The 26,419-nt window shown below is 37.7% G+C and overlaps 2 protein-coding genes across 2 annotated transcripts in view; both read left to right on the top strand.

Moving 5' to 3' along the window:
• Positions 1 to 2,082: 2,082 nt before the first annotated feature.
• Positions 2,083 to 2,492, top strand: LOC133092059 (tumor suppressor candidate 2-like). The gene has a single exon (XM_061191285.1). It carries the CDS (start codon positions 2,150 to 2,152, stop codon positions 2,480 to 2,482), a length of 333 nt encoding a protein of 110 aa, XP_061047268.1. The 5' UTR covers positions 2,083 to 2,149; the 3' UTR covers positions 2,483 to 2,492.
• Positions 2,493 to 12,595: 10,103 nt separating this feature from the next.
• SEPSECS (Sep (O-phosphoserine) tRNA:Sec (selenocysteine) tRNA synthase) overlaps positions 12,596 to 26,419 on the top strand; it is a 33,927-nt gene continuing 20,103 nt past the window's right edge. Inside the window, exons 1-6 of the mRNA XM_061191284.1 lie at positions 12,596 to 12,778; positions 13,608 to 13,762; positions 15,922 to 16,040; positions 16,369 to 16,527; positions 18,820 to 18,973; positions 22,816 to 22,918. Coding sequence (XP_061047267.1) covers positions 12,665 to 12,778; positions 13,608 to 13,762; positions 15,922 to 16,040; positions 16,369 to 16,527; positions 18,820 to 18,973; positions 22,816 to 22,918 — 804 coding nt within the window. The 5' untranslated portion in view covers positions 12,596 to 12,664. The remainder of the gene's footprint in view (positions 12,779 to 13,607; positions 13,763 to 15,921; positions 16,041 to 16,368; positions 16,528 to 18,819; positions 18,974 to 22,815; positions 22,919 to 26,419) is intronic.

Here is a 26,419-nt window from a genome sequence, read left to right as displayed (position 1 = left end):
TAATCATATGCTTTTGGCAACCTGTCCTCTCTCCCCTTCTGGCAATATTTTTGTTACTCCATCCACATCCCATTGGATAGATCTTTGAGGATGCATATTTACCTATCTAAAGCATGGACCATGCAGTGCCTCTTGGCTCTGACACTGTGGGGGGATGGGGGGGGTGGTTGGTTAAGAGCACAGTCTCCAGAGCCAGACAGCACGGTCAGAATCCTGGCTATTTCCCTTGACTACTGGTGCAATCTCACCTGGCTTCTTTGAGTCTTAGCTTTTTCGGTTATAAAATGGGGTGAGGATAATAATACCTGCCTCATAGGGCCACTGGGAAGACTGGATGAGCTACTGCAGGTGAAGTCCTCAGAGCAGCACCTGGCACATGGGCTCGGTGTTAGCTCTTATTAGAGCTAGGGACCAGATGCTTTTGAACTGCCTTTATTTCACTCTGCACCCACGCTAAGAGCAGGATTTAGTGCTTCAAGACATCCCCAAAGTAGATCCAATCCCATAATGGATTAACAAGAAAAGACTATTTTACTAAGTGTTTCACAGGGAGATGGAGGATGGGGGTTTCCTCTAGAATGTACAGCACTTCACCTCAAAATCCCCGTTGAAAATCTGGCCCCTTCTCTCCCTCCCTGGCCACTTGCTGTGTATCTACGTTCCCCCGCTACCCCTCACACTTCATTCTTGTAGTTTCCCTGGTCTTTGGACCTGGACCCTGCTTCCCACCTCATCCTTAGTTTTTTCATAGAAACCATTATTGCTTTTGCTAATCCTCTCTTTGTTTCCTATTTCCTTAATTTCCAGTCTTACCTTTATTATTTCTTTCCTTCTATTTTCTTCAAGTTTATTTTCTATTGTTTTACTAATTCTTGAGATAAAAGCTAAGAAAGGTTTAGCTTTTTTTTTCCCCTTTCTACTATATGCTTTTTTCCTTCCATGCCCCCTCCCTTTTGCTTGTTAAAAAAAAAAAAATTTATTTATTTTGGCTGTGCTGGGTCTTAGTTGTGCCCCCTGCATTGGGAGCACAGAGTCTTAACCACTGGACCACCAGGGAAGTCCCCTCTTTTGCTTTTAAAGTCATATATTTCTCCCAAGCATGGTTTTAGCTTCTTCCCATAAGCCTTGATATGTGGTATTTTTATTATCATTCAGTTCAAAATACTTTCTAATTTCTATTATAACATTTTCTTTGATGTATGGAGTACTTACAATATTGCTTAATTTCCAAATAGTCTTGTTTTTGTTATCGATTCTTAGCTTAGTTGCACTGTGTCAGATGAGGCACTCTGCATGATTTTACTGCTTTGAAATCTGTTGTGACTTGTTTTATGACCCAGGATGTAGTCAATTCTGGAAAATGTTCCACGTGACCTTGAAAAGAATATGTGTGGCTCTGCAGTTGTTGGGTACAGGGCTCTATGAACGTCCATTAGGTCAAGTTTACTAAACATAGTGTTTCTTAATCTTTACTAATTTTTTGTGTTAATTTGACCTATTAGTTCCTAAAACGTGTTCTGTAATATCTCAAAATGACTATAGATTTATCTATTTTTCCTTTTATCAGTTTTGACTTATGTATTTTGAAATTATGTTATTTGGTGTATACAAATTTAGAATTATTATATTTTCCTGGTGAGTTGAGTCTTTTATCATTATGAAGTATTCCTCTTTATGTTTAGTAATGCCATTTACCTTAAAGTCTACTTCATCTAATATTAAAAATCTATGTCAGCTTTCTTTTTGTTAGTATTTGCATGTTATATTTCTTCCCATTCTTTTACTTTCAATTCTCAATCTTTGTATAGTCTTTTGTTTTAGATGTGTTCTCAGTACAAAGCATATAATTGTTTGAAAAAAATTGTCTGATAATTTACTTCACTTATATTTAATATGGTTTCTATGTGTCCTACCTGTTGTTTCTTTTTTCACTCTTTTCTGCCTTATTTTGAACTGATTATTTTTTGTTATCCCACTTTTCCCCCGTGTTAGATTGGAAATTACACACTTTTAAAAACTATTCCTAGGAGCCTGCGGAAGGCGGCGCCGGCGGCACCTGCGAGCGGAGGCCTAGGTGGGGCATGGCGGCGCCGACGGCCCTGTGAGAGCAAAGCTGTCGCGGGGCCCGCCATGCGCCGGCGGCCCTGACATGGGCGCCAGCGGCTCCAAAGCTCGGGGCCTGTGGCCCTTCGCCTCGGCGGCGGGGGGCGGCGGCCTGGAGTCAGCTGTCGCTGAGCAAGCTTTGGTGCGACCGCGAGGCCGAGTCGTGCCCCTCTTCGTATTCACGCGCCGCGGCTCCATGTTCTATGACGAGGATGGGGATCTGGCTCACGAGTTCTATGAGGAGACAATCGTCACCAAGAACGGGCAGAAGCGGGCCAAGCTGAGGTGGGTACATAAGAACCTGATTCCTCAGGGCATCGTGAAGCTGGATCACCCCCACATCCACGTGGATTTCCCTGTGATCCTCTATGAGGCGTGAGCCTGGGGGGTGGCAGGCATAAACACCCCCTGCCCCAGCAAGAAACCCCCCAGGCTCAAGGTGTGGCTTCCATTGAGGAACCTAGGCTGGGGCCACAACCGTGAATAAACTCCACTGGCCCGGAACCTTCAAAAAAAAAAAAAAAACTATTCCTTTATTGGTTACCCTAGAGATTATAAAATAAATTCTAGATTTGCAAAAATCTAATATCAATTGGTAGTTTTACTCTCTTTTTGAGATAATGCAAGCACCTTTGGAACAATATTTCCCAAACTTTAATGTGCATGTGAATCACAGGGGAGCTTGTTAAAATGAAAATTATGATTTAGTAAGTCTGGGGAGAGGCCCAAGATTCTGCTTTCTAGTAAGTTCATGGGCCACTCTATGACTACAAAACCCTCAGAACACTTTAACTGTATTTACTCTATTTATCTCCTCCCTACTTAAATGCCAACTATGTACTTTAATTCTATATATAGTTAAATCCCTCAACACATTACTGTAGTTTTTTATGTAGACAATATTAACCTAGATTCACCCATATATTTACATCCATATATTTTTGTTGCTCCTTATCCCTTCTTGCATCTTTGCTATCTCATCTGTAACTTTTTCTTTTTGCCTTGAGGACACTCTTTAGCATTTCCTTGAGTGGTGTTCTGTTGTTGAAAACTCTCTGTTTTTGCCTGAAAATGTGTCCTTTTTTAAAAAAAATAAATTTTTAAATTTTGGAACAATTTTAGATGTACAGAGATGGATAAAGTTTCCCATATATCCTTCACCTAGCTTCTCCTAATGTTAATGTCTAATATTACCATAATACATTTGTCAAAACTAAGAAACTAATACTGACACATATTGTTGACCACACTTCAGACTGTTATTTGGATTTTTCTGGTTTTCTCACAAATGTCCTCTTTCTGTTCCAGGATTCAATCCAGGAAACCACACTGCATTCAGTCACCATGCCTTCCCTAGTTTCCTTCGGTCTATGATAATTTCTCAGATTTTATTTTTTTCCATGATTATGACAGTTTTGAGGAGTACTGGTCAGGTATTTCCTAGAATGTTCCTCAATTAGGGTTTGTCTGATATTTTCCCATGGTTATAATGGGGTTATTGGTTTTGGAGAAAAATATCGTGGAGCTGAAGTGCCCTTCTCAATTGCAATTGAGGCAGGCAGGGCAGTGGGAAAGCTTTAAAATGGAAAAAAAGAGAAGGCATCAGGTATGCTCCGATTGTAGGCTGTTGGCATGAGGAAGCTAGAGATGGGTTAACTAGAAATGAGGTATCTTATGTGACTGGTGTGAAGAATAGCTTTTTGGAATCGGTCCTGCTTTGGAAGTGGAGGCAAATTAAACGGATGCTTTTGGTGCTTGACCAAGTCCTGACTATTCTAGGATGATTGCTGCAGAGACTGTGGTTTGCCTTCCTGGGCTGGTTGCTGCAAGGCTTTGGGTCAGAGTTCTATCATCATATATGGTCTGGCTAGTGTTCCTTTGTATAGTCAGCTCCTCAGACCCTGCCCTTTTGGGTCATTTTCTCACTTGAAAGAGGTTGGCCAATGTAGGGAAGGCTAGAGATCCAGATCTTCACCTCCTAGGGATTGCTCAGTTGCCTTCATAGTCAATTTTATTGTGAGATCTTCTTAAACTTTTTGTTGTTTTATTATTATGGTAATAATCTGATGAAAGAGTGAGTGTACAGAAGAATTTAAGACTCTACATAGAATGCAAAGACCAGCATCATGACCATTATGACAAAAACAAAAACAAGTAGAAGTTCTTTTAAGATGCTTTAGAACCAGGAACCCAATAGATCCAACTCAGGCCAAGACAGCAAATCCTACAGGCCATTAGTATCAACTCAAGACAGCTAATTAGCTTTTTCCTTAAAACAATGTATAGCCTTTTCTATCTTGGATTTTTTATTGATCTAAGTACAGCAAGAATTTTAGCAATGGCACAGATGCCACCATGACTGGCCAACAAGAAACCTAGAAAAATGCATTTGTCCATTACTACTCATGCCAATGAACTGCAACTAATTTGTATTCCATCTAGGGCAGAAATGGTATCATTGAAAAATTCTGCTTTAGTTAGCAACAAGTTTCTTATAGTCTTTTCTCTTTGTATGATTCTCACCACTGGGGACCCTGCCTGAGCAATGAATCAGTAATTCTCCCAGGTAGAGAATAAGCAAGCAGATAAAAAACAGGAATAGGGCAGGGATCTTGGTTCAATATCTTGGGAGGAAGCTGTATACTATTTGAGGTCATCTGCTTTTTCTGAAGGTCTTGAGTCAGCTGTCAACTTCCAAAGATTGGCTTCTTCTAGAAGATCCCTGAGAATCTTCACTTTGAGCTGCCTTATTGGAGTAATCTTCTAATTGCATGGAATTCTGAATTGATTCTTTAGTTGTGAAACTTGAATCCCATGATTGACTCTCTGGAGTAACACTGTTGTACTTGTTGTTAGCAGTTCCTGATAAGGTCCTTACCAATGAGGTTCAAGAACAGTTTGTCTCTTATATCTCTTCCAATAGCTGAAATCTCCTGGCCAAAGATCACAAAGAGGCTGCTTAGGAAGATGTTGTGGGAATAATGGCAAAATGATCTTGATGATAGGATGGGGTATAGTACATGAGTCCCTGCAATATTTTCTCATGTCTGTGTGCAGCAGGACAGAGACTATTATTAGAGGTGAAATCCTTAAATGCTTGGGCCTTCCAGTTGCCAATTCATAGGGGAATAACTGATGTGATGTGTGATGTGTCCCCAAGGGGATGGACCATATGGCCATAAAGGCTAGTGGGAGTGGGATTACCTTTGGCCAAGTGATGGCAAACATTTCTGAAAGTTTTGTTAATTTAAATTTAAGGATGCTATCGGTTCTTTCAACATTTCCAGAACATTGTAGGTGGTAAGGACAATGTAGTTTTTGAGTAAGGGGTAATGCATTACAGAATCCTTTTATAATGATTACCATAAAGTGTGTGCTTGGTCACCTGATGCACAAATTGGTATGCCCCAGGTGAGAAATAAAAATCAAGCAGATTTTTAGTAGCTGTGAAGCCTATAGCTTTTTGGCAAGGAAATGCTGCAGCTCATCCTGAAAGTAGACATACAATCACTAAAAAATATTTTAAAATAGACATACAATAACTAAAAAAAATTGAAGGTGTTCAAAAGGCTATTGAGGCTTTGGTTCCAGGCTACATCCCACCTTTATGGTTTTTTTCAGGATTACGTTGTTGATTGGTGACACATGACCTGAAAATAACCTCAGCTAACCTTTTAGAGTTTCCTGATCAGTCCTGATTTAAGAGAGCAACTGATCTGTCTCTATCAGACAAATCTATCTATTTCATGGAGAAATTTAGCTAATTTCCATTTGAAGTCATCTGATGCCACCAAGCAGCCATCTTGGGAGTTCCAGAGACTATCTGAGTGAAAGATACAACCAGAGTTTTTCCATTTTTACCTTTCAAAATCAGGGGTTAAACACTGATATTTATAATGGTCTCTTTGAATACCTCCATAGATTGATGCTTTGAGGTTTAGATAGGATCACAGCGTTGGTTAAGGCTGCTTGTTTGGCACAATGATCTGCTAGAGCATTTTCTTTACCATATTATCCCTTTTTGCATGAGCCTCCATTTTCATAACAGCCACCTCTCTAAGATGTAGGAATGCACCTAAAGTTTCCTAACTCGTCCATTTTTTAAATGAGATTTCCAGTATTGTTTTCAAAGTCATGAACTATTCCAAAAGCATACATTCTATCTTTCTATACTTGCTTACTCTCTGGTCTTTGGTTAATTGACTAGCTCCATTAAGTGCAATAAGTTCTGCCATCAGGGCTGATTTTTACTTTGGGCAGAGGACTGCATTCCAAAGGAGAGCTTAAACTAGTGATAGTATATTCTGCTTGATAACCTCCAGTTTCAGTTTTGAGGTATGAGCCATCAACAAATAATATTAGTTTGTGGTTCTCAGTGGCATTCTCTAATACATTTGAATGCGTACACAACATTCCCTAGCAAAGGTAAGACAATTGTGAGGTTCACATTCGTCTGGCAAAGTGGCAAATTCAGTGTTGGAGTGGTGAATAGTTAGCAATGCAAGACTACAAGAGTAACAATGTCATAGGAGGTTAATCAGCTGGCTGAAAAGTGTTACATGTTCTTAGCCAGTAGTAATGTCTGTCCTGTATGAGGAACCATGACGTCAAGCAAGGAGCCTAGAACTAGCTCAGCAGAAACCTCAACAATTATTTATTTATTTATTTTTAGCAGCAGCTATTACTATAAGACATGGGGAATAAATCTTTGCAACCAGGTCAAAGGTCTGGCAATAGGTTTTTGATGGTTCCCATGAAGTTGAATTAAAATCCCAAGGGCTTGTCCAGATCACTTATGCACATATAGACAAAAGGGAATTTTGTAGTTAGGAATGCCCGTGAATGAATCTACTGAAGAATTTTCTTCATGTTACAGAAGGCCTGTTCCATATCTGGGCTCCCAGAAAAGAAGGTCTCTTACTGAGAACTTAGTCAACTCAAAAAGAGGCATTGCAATCTTATAAAAATTTGTCTGCAATATCCAGTTAAACCTAGAAATCCTGTCATACTGTTATTTTGTGAGAGGTCTAAGGTAAGTTTGGATAGTCATTAGTCTATCAAGAGAGAGCGTTTTCCCCTCCTTAGATATCCCATGACCTAAATAATGGACTGTGCTTTGGAAAAACTGCAGTTTATCTGTTGAAACTTTGTCCCTTTTCTTCTAAGACTGAGAGCAAGTAAATGGAATCCTTTTTCAAGTTTTCTTAATCTTTGAATAAAGTAAGGCATCATCTACATATTGTATCAGAACTTAATAACACGGGAAATTTAGATCTGTTAAGACTTGTTTGAGGAACTGAGAAAAATAGGAGGGGGCTTCAGTGAACCTCTGGGGCATGACTGTCTAGGAATACTGTTATCTTCTTCAGGTGACGGCTAAAAGGTATTGACTGTCCTAGATGTGATCTAGAGGCACATCAAAAAAGACAAAGCAAAGGTCCACTACAGTAAAGCAAGTAGCTTCAGGTAGAATTGATGCCAAGATAGTATTTGCGTTAGGTATCACTGGGAAGTGAGGGATAAAAGTTTTGTTGATTGTCCTGAGGTCTTGAAGAAATTGATATCCTTATCCATTTGGTTTCTTTACTTAGTGTTACAAGGGCTAGTGAAGGATATAAGAAGACCTTTGGATATAAGGCATTCAACTACAGCTTTGAAACCTTCCTTTGTTTCTGGCTTCAAGGGATATTGGGGATATTTGGTAGGATCTATTTACTGCTCTAATTAGTTTTCTATGTCAGGAGACTTAAGGTCATAGAATGTCATGTATGATGTCAAGACCTTTATCTGGGATATACATCAAATATAATAGAGAAGGCAAAGGTATATCCAGAACAGACACAACTTGATTATGAATAGAAGAGTCCTCTGGAACTTTAATAGTCGTTCTGTTGTGTATTTAATATTACAATTCCATTTGCAAAGTAAGCCTCTCCCTATTAAATTTGCAGGGTGGTATCACAGAGCAGGAAGGAATGTTTTTTATTCAAGGGCTCAAGTGTTACAGCTAAGGGCTGGGAGATAGGAAATATCTGTGGGTTATTTGAAAGAATTGTCACTTGTGTGTATGGTTACTCTGAGGAAGAGGTTGAGCAAAGATGGTGTTTAATGTAGTAAGAGTAGCATCCCTATCTACCAGGAATTGATGAGGTTGACCATCTGTATGTATTCAACTTGAGTGTTTAAGGGTAAGTCAGGATACTGAAAGTGTTTTCCTTTTTCAGAGCACCCCCACTGATCAGAATTGAGGGATTTTCTTCATCTTGGTTTTTCTTTTATAGGATGGGACATTCTTTTTTTCCAGTGTCCTTTTTGTTTACAATGTCTACCTTGTCAAAAATAGTTGCTTGGGAAGTGGGCCACCTAGCTGCTGAGTCTGCATGATTATAGTTTATTTTGGATTCTGTCTTATTTTTATCTAAAGCTGTTCAAAATGTTCTGACAGGTGTTTTAGTTCAGGCAAAGGAGCTATTTCCCATTCTAATTTCTACTTTTGAATTAGGCTTCCAGTTTCAGGTTTAACCCTGTTGACAAAATGAGATGTAAGGACTACTTTTACAACTGGCACCTTCATTAACTCCTGAATGTTGTCAGAAGGTATTTTCTACTAGAAAATCATGGAAATCTCCTATATTTTCATCATTTTTCTGTTTGTATGGTTCAATTATGGTCCAATAAATTTTTATTGGAAATGTTTGGGGATACTACAGTACTTTTAGGAGACTTTGTCCTGCTTTTCAAATATATATATTTTAGATCCTTTTTTTTGGACAGGTTTATTGTAGAAAGAGAGATTCTGTAGATGCCTTTCTGGGTCAATCCAATCAGCTTTGCCATCCAAGATTTAGCTGAGGTTCTGAGGTTTGGACCAACATGTGTACAAGTTGATATAGGTTAGGTAACCCTGAATCATATGCACCCAAACTAATTTAAAATTCTCCTATGAATAGTTGCTGGTCTTATATGGCAGCAGAGATGCTTAATTATAGCTCTTAATTCATCTTGGGGCCAAAGTTTAAATTATGCAGTTGCCCATGTATCTGGCTCATAGGAGGGATGGATCTTTAGAGGCAACTGGCATTTTGTACTCTGAGAGTTTCTGGGAGTAGGGAGGGGGTGTGGACAAGAGGAAGAGAAGGGAAGAGTTGATGAGGTCACAAGGACAAGGAAGAAGAGGGGCATCTGGATGTAGGGAGGCAACAAGGATGAGGAGGATTTACTAGGAAAGGAGTCTAGTTTATTGTTGCTTAAGTTTGTTAAATTGGGACTTCCCTGGTGGCACAGTGGTTAGCAATCCGCCTGCCTATGCAGGGGACACGGGTTCGAGCCCTGGTCCAGGAGGATGCCACATGCCACGGAGCAACTAAGCCCGTGCGCCACAACTACTGAGCCTGCACTCTAGAGCCCGCGAGCCACAACTACTGAGCCCATGTACCACAACTACTGAAGCCCACGTGTCTAGAGCCCATGCTCTGCAACAAGAGAAGCCACCGCAATGAGAAGCCTCCGCACCGCAACGAAGAGTGGCCCCTGCTCGCTGCAACTAGAGAAAGCCCACGTGCAGCAACAAAGACCCAATGCAGCCAAAAATAAATACATAAATAAATAAATTTTAAAAAAAGATAAAATCTTAAAAAAAAAAGAAGTTTGTTAAATTGCTCGTTGGCTTTGGCTAAAGAATCTTTTAGTGAAATACTTTTCGAACCAGAATTTCCTTTGGAGGCTTCTGCATACTAATCAAACACAGCTGCCCATTGGGCCTGAGAAATCTTAATTCCCTTTCTTTTCTAAGGTGCCTATCAAATAAAATATGTATTATTTTAGAAAGGGAATCTTAATTCCCTTTCTTTTCTAAGGTGCCTTTCAAATAAAGTATGTATTCAAGTCAAATGTTCCCCAGAGTGGCCACTGAAGGCCCAAATACTCACTGCTGAAGTTATGCCATTTAGAGAACTAGGCACCAGTACTAGGATTGTAATAAAAATACACATAAGAAGCAGCCATTTTCCCAGAGGAGGAGAGGTTTTAAGCTTTGATGACCTCAGGAGAGCTGGCAATGGTTGGTTAAAAGTGATGTTTGTTCTCTTCATGTTTCAAGACCCCTTTGAACACAGACCCAACAATCTCTGCCCCTTGGCAGGTGGAAAATTAGAGTGAACTCCCTCTTGATCAAAGGCAAGCTCTCAGGACAAAAAATCAAGAGGAAAGGAGAACCTCATCCAGTTTTACTGGTGACTCGCAACGAAGTTTGTCCAAATGTATGCCGGTCTGGTAAGAACAGCAAACTCATCAGTCTGTGAGGCTGGCTCAAACAAGCCATAGGCTTATAGGGCCTATGCCTGTGTTCTACCCCATGATTCTTCTTCTTATGACCACACTTTCCGACAGCTCAATACAAAATAGAAGTACAAAAGAGAACCAAAAAGCATGAAAAGGAATGGTCTGATTCCACCAAGGATGTCAAACAAAATCGGAACCAATAACAAAACCTGGGTACCAAACTTAGAATAAATAGCTGAGGAATTCAACACAAAAATAGTGGAGCTCAGATTTGGCACTGACTTACCATGTTGGCACAGACTTGACAGCAACAAGGAGCAAGGCACTACGGTCTCTGTGAGAACCTCATCTGGCTGAAGGCTGGGGTCCATGGTGATGGACAGTGCAGTCCGTGTCTCAGTGGAGTCTTCAGGAAAACTGTGGAAAGTAATGAAGACCATCCAAATAACCAACAGAGACTATTTATTCAGAACTTGGTAGCGCAAGAGAGTTAGTTACTACCACTTGCATTTGGCAGACTCAAAGGCAGGCAGGGGAGTGGAAAAGCTTTATGGTGAAAAAGAGGAAGGGTTCAGGTGTGCTCTGATTGGAGGCTGTTGGCAAGGCGAAGCTGTTGAACATCTATTACACAGTGTTCCGTGCTGTGCTTTGAACACAGACGTCAAATATAGTCCTTGTCAACCAGGAGCTCACAGTCTAGTTGAGGAAGACAAAAAATTAACAATTGAAATGGAATTTGACAAGCACTATAAGCTGATAAATGGCAGGATGCCCTGGGAACATGCAGTAGGAATAGTGGTGAGTTGGTACATGTTAAACAACTGAGTCCTAGGGGAGTGGTGTATGGGGGGAAGGTAAGAGCTGGATTTGTAGAGTTTGCTGATTTCCACGGTGTAAATACTCCTACCACAGCCAGTTTCAAGCTACCAACATGATGCCACTAAAAAAGGGAGATGGAAAGAGATGGGCAGTAGGATGCCAATATATCTTATTTCCACTATTCAGGTACAACAGATGTAAATAATCTCAAGAGCAGAGATAATAGTAAAATGTAGTAAAATAATTAGGAAGTGATGACTTTGAGTATTTACTACTTTTGCTTTTAATACAATTGGCTTAATTGTAAAATTACAATTAAGAGAAGCTGTATTTAAAAACCAGCCCACAAAATTACTGAACTTTTTTTAGCAGTCAGCTCTTGCAAGCAAGTATGAACCAGTGCAAGTGGGCCCTAGCATACCGCTAGATAAGAGTGATTTCAGGAATTACTGTAGGCTCACCTAAAGGGAAGATTACGAGGAAATCAAAGGCAGGGAATCTGCCTTTTCATTTCTGTATCTCAGGCACGTAGTGCTGGGTTGTTGAATAGTGAAACTAATTCATTAATTCAATATTAAAAAAAATTTTTTAAGCCCCTATATTCTGGGCACTTTTCTAGGTGTTTGCGGAGTATAGCAGCAAACACCAAGGCCCTACCTTTCAGAGAGTTTACATTCATAGGGGTGTGTGTGTGTGTGTGTGTGTGTGTGTGTGTGTATAAACAAATGTCTGTTATATCAGGAGGTGAAGGATAAGTGCTATGGCCAAAAATTCTGTAATGCAAAGGAGAAAAGGAGTGGGGCACCACTATTTCAAATGGGGTCGCCAGGGAATTGCCTGGCGGTCCAGTGGTTAGTACTCCACGCTTCCCCTGCAGGGGGCACTGGTTCAATTCCTGGTGGAGGAACTAAGATCCCCCATGCCAGGTGGTGCGGTTAAAAAAAAAAAAAAAAGGGTTGCCAGGCAACTGTAAATGTTGAGATGTATGAGGGTAAGGATGAACGGTTCAGGAATCTGAGAAACACGACCTGAGTAAGGCTGAAGCACAGACTCCCAGAGCTCATCATTCAACAGGAGTGGAACACAGAGTAACTTCGGAAATGTTTTCTTCAGAGACGCCACGCACTTGGCCCTGACTCCTCAGCCCCTCCTCACAGAAGAAAAGTCCTTCCTTCAAGAAGGTCTCAGGCACACCAGGGTTTAACTGGACCAATCAGATGCAGGAGGCGGGGCTCGTTTTCTGTACAGCCTGAAGCCCGCCAAACGCCTTGACACCTCTGCGCATGCTCAAATACTTCCGCTCCTGGCACGCTATCTGGAGCGGTTTGCGCATGTGCGAGAGCGAGACGTAGATGTTTGTCCCAAGGCCTTTCCGTACCGTCCAGGCGGCGAGTCGTCTCTTGGTTTCGGAGCGTGGCCGGCGTGTATCAGTTGTTCTCCGGCAGCAGTCGCCACTGCGGACATGAACCGCGAGAGCTTCGCGGCGGGCGAGCGGCTGGTGTCGCCGGCTTACGTGCGGCAGGGCTGTGAGGCCCGCCGCTCGCACGAGCACCTCATACGGCTGCTTCTGGAGAAGGTACCGAGCTTTCGGGTCCCTCCCCAGCTGCCGCGCCCCCCAGGCTCCGGCTCCGCCCAGCGCCCCTGTTAGTTCCAGGACCTGCCTCACCCGCTCGTATTTGCTGGTTGAGCCCTGTCCCCAGAGTCTGTCGCAGCTGGGCATGCCATGTGCCGGCTTGCGCCGCTCAGCTCCTTCTCAGCCTCGCCAATGCTGGCAAAAACCCAGAGAGTGTTATTAGGGGATGTGGGGAGTTCGGAACTTTGAGCCCTTTTTTTTTTTTTTTTCCGCTAACTTCGGGTTGGGGAAGCGAGGGGAAGGCCGGCATGGTTTACTTTTTTGTTTGCGGATAGGGCAAAGTTGGTGTCTTCCATCTTTCACTACTCCTGGGGAACACATGATATTTATAAACTACGATATACTAACTCGAAGCAGGTGTTGCTGAGGAACTTCACAGGTCTCGTTATTGGCAGCATCCTGAATTTTAATGTCACTGAAGTTTGACAACCCTAGTTCTAACACCCTGGTGTGAAAAATCCTAGTTGAAGATAAGGTTTATTCGTTTTCAGTTACTTTTAACTGCAACTTTAAACCTGAGTAATCTCATTGTATGTGTTTATCATCACTTCTCGCAGCATCGTGTGGATAATTGTAATAGTGTAACACAAACATTTTGCCTATTCAGAGTTTCTTCAGAGTGCTGAATTTATGTCTGAATTTTAGAAAACAAGGAGCATGGCAAAATGTGCATGGAAAAGTTTTAAAGTTCATTGAAGTAGGGTTCTGGGGAATGATGGTTTCTTAAATATAGTTATAAGCCTTTTTTTGTTTTCTTTTTTCTTTTCTTAAGGGCAAGTGTCCAGAGGATGGTTGGGATGAAAGTACACTTGAACTCTTTTTACATGAACTTGCAATTATGGATAGCAACAATTTCCTGGGCAATTGTGGTGTGGGAGAAAGGGAAGGGAGAGTGGCATCTGCATTAGTTGCTCGGCGACATTACAGGTATCATTTTTTTAAGTACAAAGCATTTCCTTCCCCCCCCCCTTTTTTTTTGTTAAAAACAATGGTGGCAGTATTAATCATATTAAATTATAAAATGTCCGTTTGTAACCTACTTCTTGTTTAAATGGGAATGTGAACTAGATGCAACAGGGAGATGGAAACAATGTACCTGAGTAGGTGCTTTTCAGGACAATAGGGTAAAAGTTCTAATATGAGGTGGTTATACCCTGTCAGCTTCTGGGTGATTAAGGATACTGGCTGTATGTTCTGTTAAGAATGTTTGTACTGTCTATACATTCTGTTGAGAGTGTTTAACCTAATAAACCTATTTGGTTGTTATGAGTTTAAAATATGCTAAGGTTGTTTATAGTTTTCCATGTTTCTTTTCTAACATGGCAAGTTTATTTAGAGAATGGTATATTTATAGAACTTTAACGTCATTCATCTGCATCTAAACTGAATCCCATTTTATAAATATCTTGCTTTGTTGCAGTAGATGTAGGAAAGGTATATTATAATTTTAGATTATTAAGTCACTTTTTTCTTTTGCATTATTCAGAAAGCTTTTCATCAATTCTGATAACCATTTAGTTGTTAGTGGTTCCAAATATGATCATTTCTCTGTTCTCCAACCTTTCTGCGAAATATAGGTAAACTCTTTCAAACTCCCGTCTTCCATGATTTTAAATCATGATGAAATTTTCCTAGGAATAGTAGAATTTTATTTCAACCGAAACTATTGCAGTCAAAACTAATGATAATGAATGTATGACCTGGATGAAAAACTAATGGTTAAAAATAAGGTGATAACATGGTTGATAATATATGTAAAAAAATGCTTTGTATGTGAGGTTGCAGTGGTAATAGAGTGTGACACGTGTTCTGTGATAATTCCAGTGTGCAGAATTTCTGATCTAGGCAGACAGACAGATTATAAATGACAGACAGATTTTTTTTTTTTTTTTAAATATTTATTTTTTATTTTTGGCTGTGTTGGGTCTTCGTTTCTGTGCGAGGGCTTACTCTAGTTGGGGCAAGCGGGGGCCACTCTTCACCGCGGTGCGCGGGCCTCTCACCATCGCGGCCTCTCTTGTTGCGGAGCACAGGCTCCAGACGCGCAGGCTCAGCAGTTGTGGCTCACGGGCCCAGTCGCTCCGTGGCATGTGGGATCCTCCCAAACCAGGGCTCGAACCCGCGTCCCCTGCACTAGCAGGCAGACTCTCAACCACTGCACCACCAGGGAAGCCCCAGACAGATTTTTGATTTTGAAGTGTATTCAGAGGTGTCTTTAAATAGTGTATAACATGACCAAATTTAAAATGAGTGGATTTACACACTAATTTTCAAGGAGCCTGTACTTCTTCTAAACTTAAGGCAGTATTTGAAACATCAGCTCATCCGTGTTAGAAGTTAGCTCACTGCTCTGATTAGGGAAATGGGAAGAAAGAAGAGAATTTAATGTTGCATATGTCCTGGTTTTCTATTGCTGTGTAACAAACCACCTCAAAACATAATGGCTTAAAACAGTCATTTATTGTTATCTCTGACAGGTTACCTGGACTCAGCAGGTGATTATTGCTTCAGGTCTCTCATGTAGTACAGTCAGGTGTTGGCTGAGAGTTTAGTCATCTGAAGGTTCAACTGGGCAGTTTATCCAAGCTGAGTCACTCAGATGGCTGGGAGCTCAGATGGCCTCTCCAAGTGGCTTGGCTTGGGCTTTCCCCAGCATAGCAGCTGGCTTTGAAGAGAGGACCCCCTGCCCCCCCCCCTCCCCTTGAGCAAACCCTTCAAGAGGCCAGATAGAAGATATAAGGCTTCTTATGACCTAGCTCAGATGTTCCAGACCATCACTCCTGCTAGATTCTTCCAGACCAAGCAAGTCACTAAGGCCAGCCTAGCTTCAGGTAGAGAGGAATTAGACCCCATCTTTTGGTGTGGCAGTGGCATATGGGCATAGGGAGAAAAGGAATTGATGGTGGCCATCGTGAAGACTAGCTACCACAGCATACTTGATGAATTTGTTTTGATTTAACTAGATATTTTCACATTATTAATAGTCAAGTATAGTGTTTATTTGGTTATTGTATTTGTATACTTATACAGTGGATTACTTAGAACACTGAATATTTTTGTCCAGTTGTTGGCCATTTTTTGCTTAGGTTCATTCACGGAATTGGACGATCGGGTGATATTTCTGCTGTGCAACCCAAAGCTGCAGGTTCTAGCCTTTTGAACAAAGTTACCAATTCTTTGGTCCTGGACATCATAAAGTTGGCTGGTATGTACTGTGTTAATCAGAATACTTTTGGCTGACCAGTCACACAAACCTTTGCCTAATTTCTTTTATTATGCTTCTCTCCAAAAAGAGTATAAATGGCTTTTGAAAAGACAAATATATATATATATAAAACTTTTAGAATAAGATAGAAAATCAGAGCCATAAGCCTGGAGGATGAATTTAGCAGTGAGCTTCCTGAGTGTGAGTACAGAAGAATAAGCACTAAGTCTGTTAACTCTTTTTATTTGATAGAAGTATATAATTTCTTTAAGAAGGATGCTGTTTTTTCAGTGGAATAACTAATTTCTGTTTTTCTTCTTATTTGTAGGTGTCCATACAGTGACCAACTGCTTTGTAGTTCCGATGGCAACTGGTATGAGTCTAACCCTGTGTTTCTTAACATTACGACACAAAAGACCAAAAGCAAAGTACATTATATGGCCACGAATAGACCAGAAGTCCTGCTTTAAATCCATGATCACTGCAGGTAAAAGAAGAGAAGTAACATATATGTTTTTCAATGTCACAGAAAATTCAAACTTTTTATATAGAGCTAGATAAATGAAAAAGAAACTAAACCTGTTCCTATTCCTTCTTTTTATTGTGGTAAAAATATACATAACAAAATTTACCCTTTTAACAAACATTTTTAAATGTATAGTTCCTTGACATTAAGTGCATTCCTCTTGTTGTGGACCATCACTGCCATCTCTCTACAGAACTTTTTCATCCTCTGAAACTGAAACTCTACCTATTAAACAATAACTCTCCCCTCCCCACCACCCTCAGTCCCTAACAATCACTATTCTACTTTCTGTCTCTATAAATTTGTCCTTCATATAGGTGGAATTATGGAATATTTGTCCTTTTGTGACTGGTTTATTTGACTTAGCATAATGTCTTTAAGGTTCATCCATGTTATAGCATGTGCCAGAATTTCTTTCCTTTTTTAAGACTCCCATTGTATATATATCCCACATTTTGTTTATTCATTCATTCATTCACTGGTGCACACTTGGGTTGCTTCCACCTTTTGGCTGTGGTGAATAATGCTGCTATGAATATGGGGGTACAAATACCTGTTTGAGACCCTGCTTTGAACTCTTTTCAGTACACACTAAGAAATGGAAGTGCTATGTCGTATGTCCCTATTCGTTAAAATGGGGATATGATTACCTGCCTCAGAAGACTGTTCAGAATTAAGTGGGATGACATATGAAATGCCCAACAATAATCCCTGGAGCATAAGAGGTGCTTCAGGAATGTTTGTTCTGTATACGTGAGTGGAATACACATAAATAATTACCATGAATCAAAGTACAAGGATACAGGCATCATTGAGTATAGATGAGACAAAAACTTTAAGTTGGTATTTTAGTATTTGGCTTGCTTAGGTCAAGTAGAATTTGAGAATTTAAAGTTATTTTTTGAATGGCCTCAGTCTGTTGTATGAAATGAACAGTATTGGGCTGTAATTAAACTACCTAAATAATCCTAAAGAAACTCGTGTAAAGGGATTCATAATAAGGACATATAGCAGAAATGGGTAGACTTTTAAAAGGTTTATTTTAAGTGGCATAAAGCTGTCAAGTCTGTTAATTTGCAAACTATTAACCAAAGAACTGATAACCAAACTTATAGAAAGATTGGCATATTGAAAAACTGGAAACTTTTTCCAAATGATGTTATGACTTGGACTATGTTATGTTCTTAGGAAGCAAGATGGTTGTATTCTTAAAAAAAACCAAAAACTTGCATCATAGTTGTTTGAAAGCAAAAATAGGGTTCAGTGTAGAGAATTTGAGAAATAATAGAGAATTAACTGTCCTTAGGAAGTTACTTATTTAAGTAAAGTTTTCTTTGTTTTAATAGCTGTATAGATATGAAACCTAGAGTTCTGTGGACCACCGTATATGAATTGATGATTTTATAGTGGCTGAAGTTTTATATTTCTGTAGATAGAATGCGGACAACTTGATGTGGATTCTAAAACAGAAGACTGCTTGCCTGTAACTTTGCTTTAAATTGCTGTGTGACCTTGGGGAAGGCACTTAACCTTCCTAAACTTTGGCTCCCTTATCTTTGAAGTGAGTGAGTTGAGCTAAATGGTTTCTGAATCCCTCATAGCTCTTAAATCCACAAATCTAGCCTGCTGCTAGGTCTGGTATTTGAGAAGGCTGAAGATGTGAGTACATAATAACTTGCGTGGAAAACAATTTTTATATTTAAATTATAGAAGGCTTTTGTAAGCTATGAGATGGGTCTACTAAAATGTCTTGTATTCTTCTTTAGAGGTAAAACATTAAGTTGATGATTGTGATTTGTTTCAATACTTGAATTATTATTTTTGTTCATCTCTGAAATAAAGAGAAATTTAAAATAAAACTTAAATGTTGCCAGAGAATGAGTAGATTTACTTTTCTATGGACTGAAATTGAACTGGGCTAAGTGACCCTTTTTGTCATCAGTGACTCTTTTATTACTTTATAGGCATCTATTTAACATTTGCTTCCTTACTTCCCAGAATTAGTCTTTCGTATCATATCAAAATGTTTAGTAGATTTGTGGTCCTAATTGTGGTCTAGATGTCCTTCACAGTATTTTGACCTGCCTTTGACTCATACTGGTATTAAGCCAGGTCTTTATTATTAGAGAAGGGTTCATTGACTAGAATAAATGTTTAAGAGTTTTTGTGTAGAATAGCACTGCTTCCTAGAGTTCACAATCTCCCCTTATTTTAGTTTATACTAACATTTTGGTTTCTGGTTGGCTTGGTTAGGTTTTGAGCCTGTGGTGATAGAGAACGTTTTAGAAGGTGACGAACTACGCACAGACCTGAAAGCAGTGGAGGCTAAAGTCCAGGAACTTGGGCCTGATTACGTTCTTTGTGTTCATTCTACTACATCCTGTTTTGCTCCAAGGGTGCCTGATAGGTAAATGATTTGTGAATATTGTCCTTCAGTGTTCATCAGTCTTTTACATAAAATGCACTTATACTAATTCTCAAAGATGCCTAAATAACATTTGGCAGTAAATACTATGTGAATGGACTGTTGAAGAAACAACATAATGGCTTGGGAAAATAAAAATTAGATACAGAAGAAGGAAAAACAACTAGTACCAAGTGGAGATCCTTTTATCAACTGAGTACATGCAGAGCATCTCTGTTTTCTTGCTCTTCTTTATGTTTCTAGGCATCTTGCATCTTTTTCCTTATTGTTTAATAGAAATTTCTAAGCTAAATTTTGGATTTACATACTTGTTTTTATTGCCATCTCCACTTTGATCTTACAATTAGTTTTCATATATAGGAACTATCGGTATTAACAGATTTTAAATAGAAAATTTTAGGATTATTGTCCTCTAACTTTTTTTAATTGCAAGAGTAACCCAGATATACAGTTAGGTATATAATTGTATTTGCATTTTGAGAAAAATGCAGATATTTAAGAAAAATTGTTTTAAAAAGGCAAACGTTTGCTTTTCTAAAGGATGGCCGCAAATTTTTATTCTGAAAATGTAGTAGGCTTAGGTATAGTAATACATATTTCTAGTTTTGACAGCAACTGTTGGTTTCATTTTAACATTTTGAACAGAAGTGCTAATAATTTGTAAAAAATACTATATTGACTTTGGACTACTTTCATAGCATCAAGTTATACTTTGATTTTAATTCATGGAGTCATATAATTTGGCAGTAATGAATGCATGTTAGCTTTTACTGTAGGCAGATTTTAAGAGACAATTTTAAAACCCTGCTCTTGAAAATTTACCTTGCTTCATTCATGAGTCTGTATTCTATTTTCAGATCATGTTGCATATGCTTTAGTTGTTTATTCATTACTTATCTATCAAATTTTAAATTTGTATTTAAATATTAAATAAGCATCTTTAGTCTTTCTTCATTGATGTTTTTGCTATCTAGAAAAATTTTAATGTGATTGAAATAAATTACATTTCCAAAAACACCATATGGATATTTGTATTAGTTAAATTATTTATCCTTGAGGATATCTTTGTTTTTGTTTCATTTTGACTAACTTTTTTTTTAATTGACGTATTTTTAATTGATGTATAGTTGATTTGCAATGTTGTGTTAGTTTCTGGTGTACAGCAAAGTGATTCAGTTATACGTATAGATACATATGTATATATCTATATGTATATATAACATATATACACACATGCATATATATGTACTTTTTCGTATCTTTTTCATTATGGTTTATTATAGGGTATTGAATATAGTTACCTGTGCTGTACAGTATGACCTTGTGGTTTGTTTATTTTATATACAGTAGTTTGTATCTGCTAATCCCAGACTCCTAATTTATCCCTCCCCTACCCCCTTTCCCTTTTGGTAACCATAAATTTGTTTTCTGTGTCTGTGAGTCTGTTTCTGTTTTGTAAGTTCATTTGTATCATATTTTACATTCCACATATAAGTGATATCAAATGGTATTTGTTTTTCTCTGTCTGACTTCACTTAGTATGGTAATCTCTAGGTCTGTCCATGTTGCTGCAGATGTCATTATTTCATTTTTTTTTTATGGCTGAGTAGTATTCCATTATATATACAGACCACATATTTATCCATTTATCTGTAGATGCACATTTAGGTTGCTTCCATATCTCGGCTATTGTACCTAGTGCTGTTATGAATATAGGGGTGCATGTATCTTTTTGAATTAGAATTTTGTCTGTGTATATGCCCAGGATTGGGATTGTTGGATCCTATGGCAACTCTATTATCAATTTTTTTAAGGAACCTCCATAGTCTTTTCCATAGTAGCTGTACCAGTTTACATTCCCACCAACAGTGTAGGAGGGTTCCCTTTTCTCCACACCCTCTCCAGCATTTATTATTTGTAGACTTTTTAATGATGGCCATTCTGACTGGTGTGAGGTGATACCTCATTGTAGTTTTGATTTGCATCTCTCTCATAATTAGCGATGTTGAGCATCTCTTCATGTGCCCATTGGCCATCTGTATCATTTTGAATACCTGTTTTGGAATGTTTACAGTATGCCTGGTATAGTGCTAAGTACATTTTACATGCATTGTCTCCTTTGGAAAAAATCAAAAAGGTTTTTTTTCAGTCAGTAGAATTCTCGTATACTGTGTTTGGTGGTATTACATAATGAATGTTTCTGATTAGAGTGAACTTGAGGAAAATGATGATGCTCAGTTATTAGTAATATGTTTGAATTTCTGATTTTATTAAATTTAAAAATACATTTTGATTTCTTTAAGTTTAATTCCTTTATAGTCTTAATTTGAACGTATATATTGTCTTTATTAGTTAACTGGACAGAGAGTATTGTGGGGCAAAATCAAAGAAAATGTTAAAAAAAAGAAGAGTATCATTTCTTCAAATTGAGAAACACCTTAAATTGGCTTCTAAGTTAGAATACAATCTGATTTCACATGGAAAATATTTTTTCTGCTTCTCTTTGCCTTTCTCATACACATTGAAAATATTAGCAAATTTGATCAATTCAGAATATTTAAAACTACTCAAGTGATTTTTTAAAAAAAAAATACTTTATGTTATTATAGTGCCTTACTCTCAAGGAAGCTTGTTATTAAGGAATATTAGAACACAAACATGTGAAAGTGCCTTTTATGAAGAAAATACTTGTGTGTATCCCAGAAGGTCCATTTTGTTAAAAACAAAATCTGATTAGTTTTCTGCCTTGATTTGTGAGGTTTATGAAAATGAGTGATAAAATAAGTTTTTAATTCATAAAACTTTTAGGGAAGTAAATTGAAAACTTCTGACAGTTGAATAGAATAATGTTAGTTCTGTTTGTAGTTTAAAAACATATTAATGCACAGCTACTATAAAAGGAAAATGTATTATGTATAAGTTGATAATTAAACCATATAATATATATTTGTAGTACATTTATCTGAGAAATAATTTTTATTCTCTCAAAATGCTTTGCTTCCAAATTTTTTATATTGTAGAGAGAACATTTTTAAAAAATTAATTTTATCAAACCATAGGATTTAGTTTTAGCTTCATAGCGTGAAGACATTTCTGTTAGAGATGACTTCAGTCACAAGTATTATTTGGTTTTGCAAAGGAACATTTATTATACTCTAATTGAAATTTATTACCTTACTTTGCATAAAGTTAGACTCTCAGATTGTTTTAATATGGGGAGTGTCAAATGAAGGAGTACGAGTGAATTTAAAACCAGCAGCTATTTAAAAGATTCTTTAGTATCCAAGTTGTTGGAAAATGTTATTTTGGTACTGAAATATTTTAATGTTCTGTATTTTTTAACACATTAAAGTCTATTTGAAAACGTATTTTTTACTTTATGAGATGCTTAATGTGAGATTTCTTAAGATTTCAAGATATGCTGATTATTTTGCAGATATTATCTTAGAATGATAAGCAACCGAAAGCATTTAAAAATGAGCATGTCAACCTTGTAAGAGGTCTTTATAAATAATCTGCTTCTTGCTTTTTATATAGGAAATTTTCAAGTGATTTAAAAGCTACCATTTTTGTAAGATATTTCTAAATACACATTTTCTTATTTATTGGTGACATTAATTTAAAAGCTTTTTCAGGTTTATCCTTAAATGCCTGCTGTGCATTTCCAAGGTGCCAAACTATATGCTAAAATACTGCTGTAGAAATTTCAGTTTGTCTTTTTTTTCCCCTAGTATACTTTAAGGATAACTATTAAATTAAAAAACTTTTCTCGTAATTTATTAAGGCAGAGTATGAATATGTCTTTCTATTGAATATGTTTACAGATTAGAAGAACTGGCTGTGATTTGTGCTAATTATGGCATTCCACATATAGTTAACAATGCTTACGGAGTGCAGTCTTCAAAGTGCATGCACCTCATTCAGCAGGTAAGAGAGTTTCAAAAGATATGTCAGGGAAAAATGGATTTTAACATATTTGGGATTATTACTTTGTTTTTCTTACAACCTAATACAGAAAAACAGTTAATCTAGCATCTTCTAATTCATGGAGCATTAGAAATTTGCATCCAGTAGTCACTCAGTAAAAGTCATTATTCTTTGCTAGTGTCATTGGACTATAGTTTTGGTCAGAACCAACATGGAAATACTTTAGTAGCTTATTTTTTTAACTTTCTGAGACTGTTCCATTGCCAGTGTTTTCATTTTTCTAATATACTGGATTATAGTGTTTTTAAAACTATATTGATTACTTGTTCTATATTCTATATTTAGTATTTAAGGAATCACTTTACCTTTATATCCTAAACTGAAAATGACTTCATTTATAAACATTCTAGCATATAGCTATGGAGTTGGCAAGTTTTTAAAAACTGTGATTTTATTTTATTTTATTTTTATAAGCATCACCTAGAGCCCAGTCATCTGTTTTAGATTCTTATTTTTAAAACATGTCTGAGCTTCCCATCCCACTCAGAGTAAGAGTCACAGCCATGGCTCTGTGTCCTCAGGCGTCTGCAGCTTCCCTGATTTCGTTTCCTGCTGCTCTCCCTCTTACCCACCCTCCTGGCACATTTGCCTCCTTTCTCTTCCTCTCTTGTGCTACCCGTGTGCACCCCACTCCTGCTCATACCTCTTGTTAGGTTGCTTTTCTGGAGAGTTGCGTGGCTTCTTACCTGACTTTCTTTAGGTTGATGCGACTTTCTCAGACGCCTTATCTAAAATAACACCTTCTTGCTTGCCAGCGTTTTCTATCCCTCTTTTTCTGTTTTGCCATATTCATTGATTTTAAAGTACACATTTTTCCATGTTATATCTCTGAAATTGAGGTGTCTTATAATGTTAATTGGCAATGTTTATTCTTACCTAGTGGTATGTAAAGTAATGGTGCTTCTTGAAATTGATGGCCTCTTGCTCTTTTTTGCCATAGCACTTGTCACCATTTGATATGATGTTTGTTTACTGTTTACTTATTGGTAGTGATTAGAATTAAGGTTCTGTTAGGGAAGGGACTTTGTTTTGTTCACTGTTATGTCCTCAATACTTAGGACAGTACCTGGTACATAATTGACACTCAATAATTGGTTACTCAAACAACTGAATGAATAAATGATGTATTATATTTACTTACAGTGATTAATTATTCACACTATATCAGGATATGGATAGATATTATCTAGGTATGATACGAATTTTATGATTTGCGTGCATAGTGATGTTAGTCAAATATTCAGTTTTGACACACATGTGATTTGTGTTACGTGGATAAGAGTTATTCACAGCTTATCTGTGGCCTTCTGCCATGTGGTGGTGAATGCTCCTTAGCCCTGTAGATCCTGTCTCATAAATTTTTTTGTTTTCTTTTTTGTTATTTTGAGTACTAGTATTATCTCTGATATAAATATGGTTTATACAATAGTATTAGCTGATTTGCTTAATTTCTTTACTCAAAGGTTGTACTGGTTAGAATGTAATTGACTGCAAGTAACAAAAACCCAACCCAAATTAGCTTAATCAATGAGGAAATAGATTAGTTTACATAACAAAAGAAGTCCAGAGGTGGAGTGGTTGTATGCATGGTATGCGAGGGTTTCTTAAAACCTTTGTGGAAGACCATTTACTGTTTCCTTGGTATCCTTTTGCATTGCATTATTCCTTAACTTTTTAAGGCTTATCACAGTTTCAGACTAGATTATATCTAATTTGAATGGTAGCAGAGGAAGGTTGTACAGTTATCTATGCTGGAAATCTTGAAAAACATACTATTTCAGTGATTCATTTTTATTCCTCCTCCCCTTTTTCCTTTCTCCTCCTCTTTAATTTTTAGCAGCCTTAATTCTTTTAAAAGTCAGATATTCTAGCACTCCTAAAAGTTTAGAAAAGTGAGGAAGGGGTAGAAGATCACTCATAACCCTGTTACCCTAACAATTACTCTCAATAATTTGTGTATCCCTTTTTTCTATTTCTTTAATACATATACGTATTGCTTTTTACATGGTTATAGCCATTGTGTACATTTAGTATTAACTTTTTAAAATGTAGTCAAAAGCATATTTAATTTTTAAACTTAAATATAAACTTAGATTATATTTCTATACTCTCCACATGCTTATAAAGTCTTCATAATGATCAGTTTAATGGCTCCTTAGCATTTACCCAAATGTTATGTACTTAACTCAGCAGTGCTCCTTGTTTTGGTGCTCATGACATATTTTTGAATAGTAGAAAATTTGGTGGTGTAATTGAAGAGATTAAGACTCTTAAATGAAAACAAGCTCCAGGATACAATATGAAAGCTGCCCATGGAGTTGTGCATCACGAATACCCTACTTTGTCATCACCTCTCTTCATTCGTGAGGTGGTTTTACTAAAATTTTAACCAGAAAATAACACTATAAGATGGTGAATGAATTCTTATAAGGTAGCTGTTGTATTGTTGCAGATACTGTATTACCTTCTAGAATTGACATTTCTTTAAAAAAAAAAAAAGCAGTACATAAACATTGGCCCTCACAAAAAGAGGTGGTGTCCCTATTGCTTTCAGCCAAATAAATACTTGGGTCTTATTCAGTGCTAGTTGTTTCATGACATTCTAAAAAATTAAAATTAGCTTTAATTTATCTCCGTAGTTTTTATCAGTTATACATACCATTTACTGAGTGCCCATACCCACCATGTGTCAGGCATCCTGCTAGACTTTTAAAGTTTATTAGCTTAATCCTAACAGTTTAAGGTGTACTTCTCATTGTTTCCGTTCTACAAGTGAAGTATTAAGTGACTTGCCTAAGGTCCCAAGCTGCAAAATGGCCCATATAGTTCAGTGTGACTCCAAATCCCTTTATCTTCCTCTAAAAAACAAAGTACTAAAACTGGGAAGCTTTCTTGAGAAGATAGTATTGTAATAATCAAGGAAATACTGAAGAAAGAGGCATAACTAAAATGTTTCAGAATTTTTTTTTTTTTTAGGGCAGTGCCCCAGAATGACTCAGTGCTGAGCATATAGAGCATTCTGATATGCATATGTAGTCCCCAGGAAATTAGCTTTGCAGAACCTATACTTCTGACATATACTAAACTGACTAATTGAGGAGACTCATGGAATATGGATGTGAGGACACATTCATAGAGAGGGTTGTAGTAGAGTCGCAAAAATACATAGAATTAAGGATTGTAAAGTTCCCCAAGTGTGGGAAGCAGCAACTTTGTTTATTGAGAATTTGAGAGAAGTAGGTGTTATACTAGTTATTCATAGACCTAATTGTCAGTTCATTCAACAGATATTTGCAGTGTTCCCACGGATGTGCCAGGCAGCAGGGTAGGCACTGGGGATGCAGTAGTAAATACAACAAAATCTTTATCCTCTTGGAACAGACGCAGACAGTAAACAATAAGGATGACAGGTCTTGATAAATGCTCTAGTATTTGTGGGGG

The sequence above is a fragment of the Eubalaena glacialis genome, chromosome 5, assembly GCF_028564815.1.
Source record: "Eubalaena glacialis isolate mEubGla1 chromosome 5, mEubGla1.1.hap2.+ XY, whole genome shotgun sequence".
In the NCBI taxonomy this organism is placed as follows: Eukaryota; Metazoa; Chordata; class Mammalia; order Artiodactyla; family Balaenidae; genus Eubalaena; species Eubalaena glacialis.
The sequence above is the reverse complement of the archived record's forward strand: the minus strand, read 5'-3'. Positions and strand labels throughout refer to the sequence as shown.

What these genes read in the sequence shown, in the direction of transcription:
- LOC133092059 (XM_061191285.1), top strand. Translation starts at nt 2,150, where the DNA reads ATGGGCGCCAGCGGCTCCAAAGCTCGGGGCCTGTGGCCCTTCGCCTCG.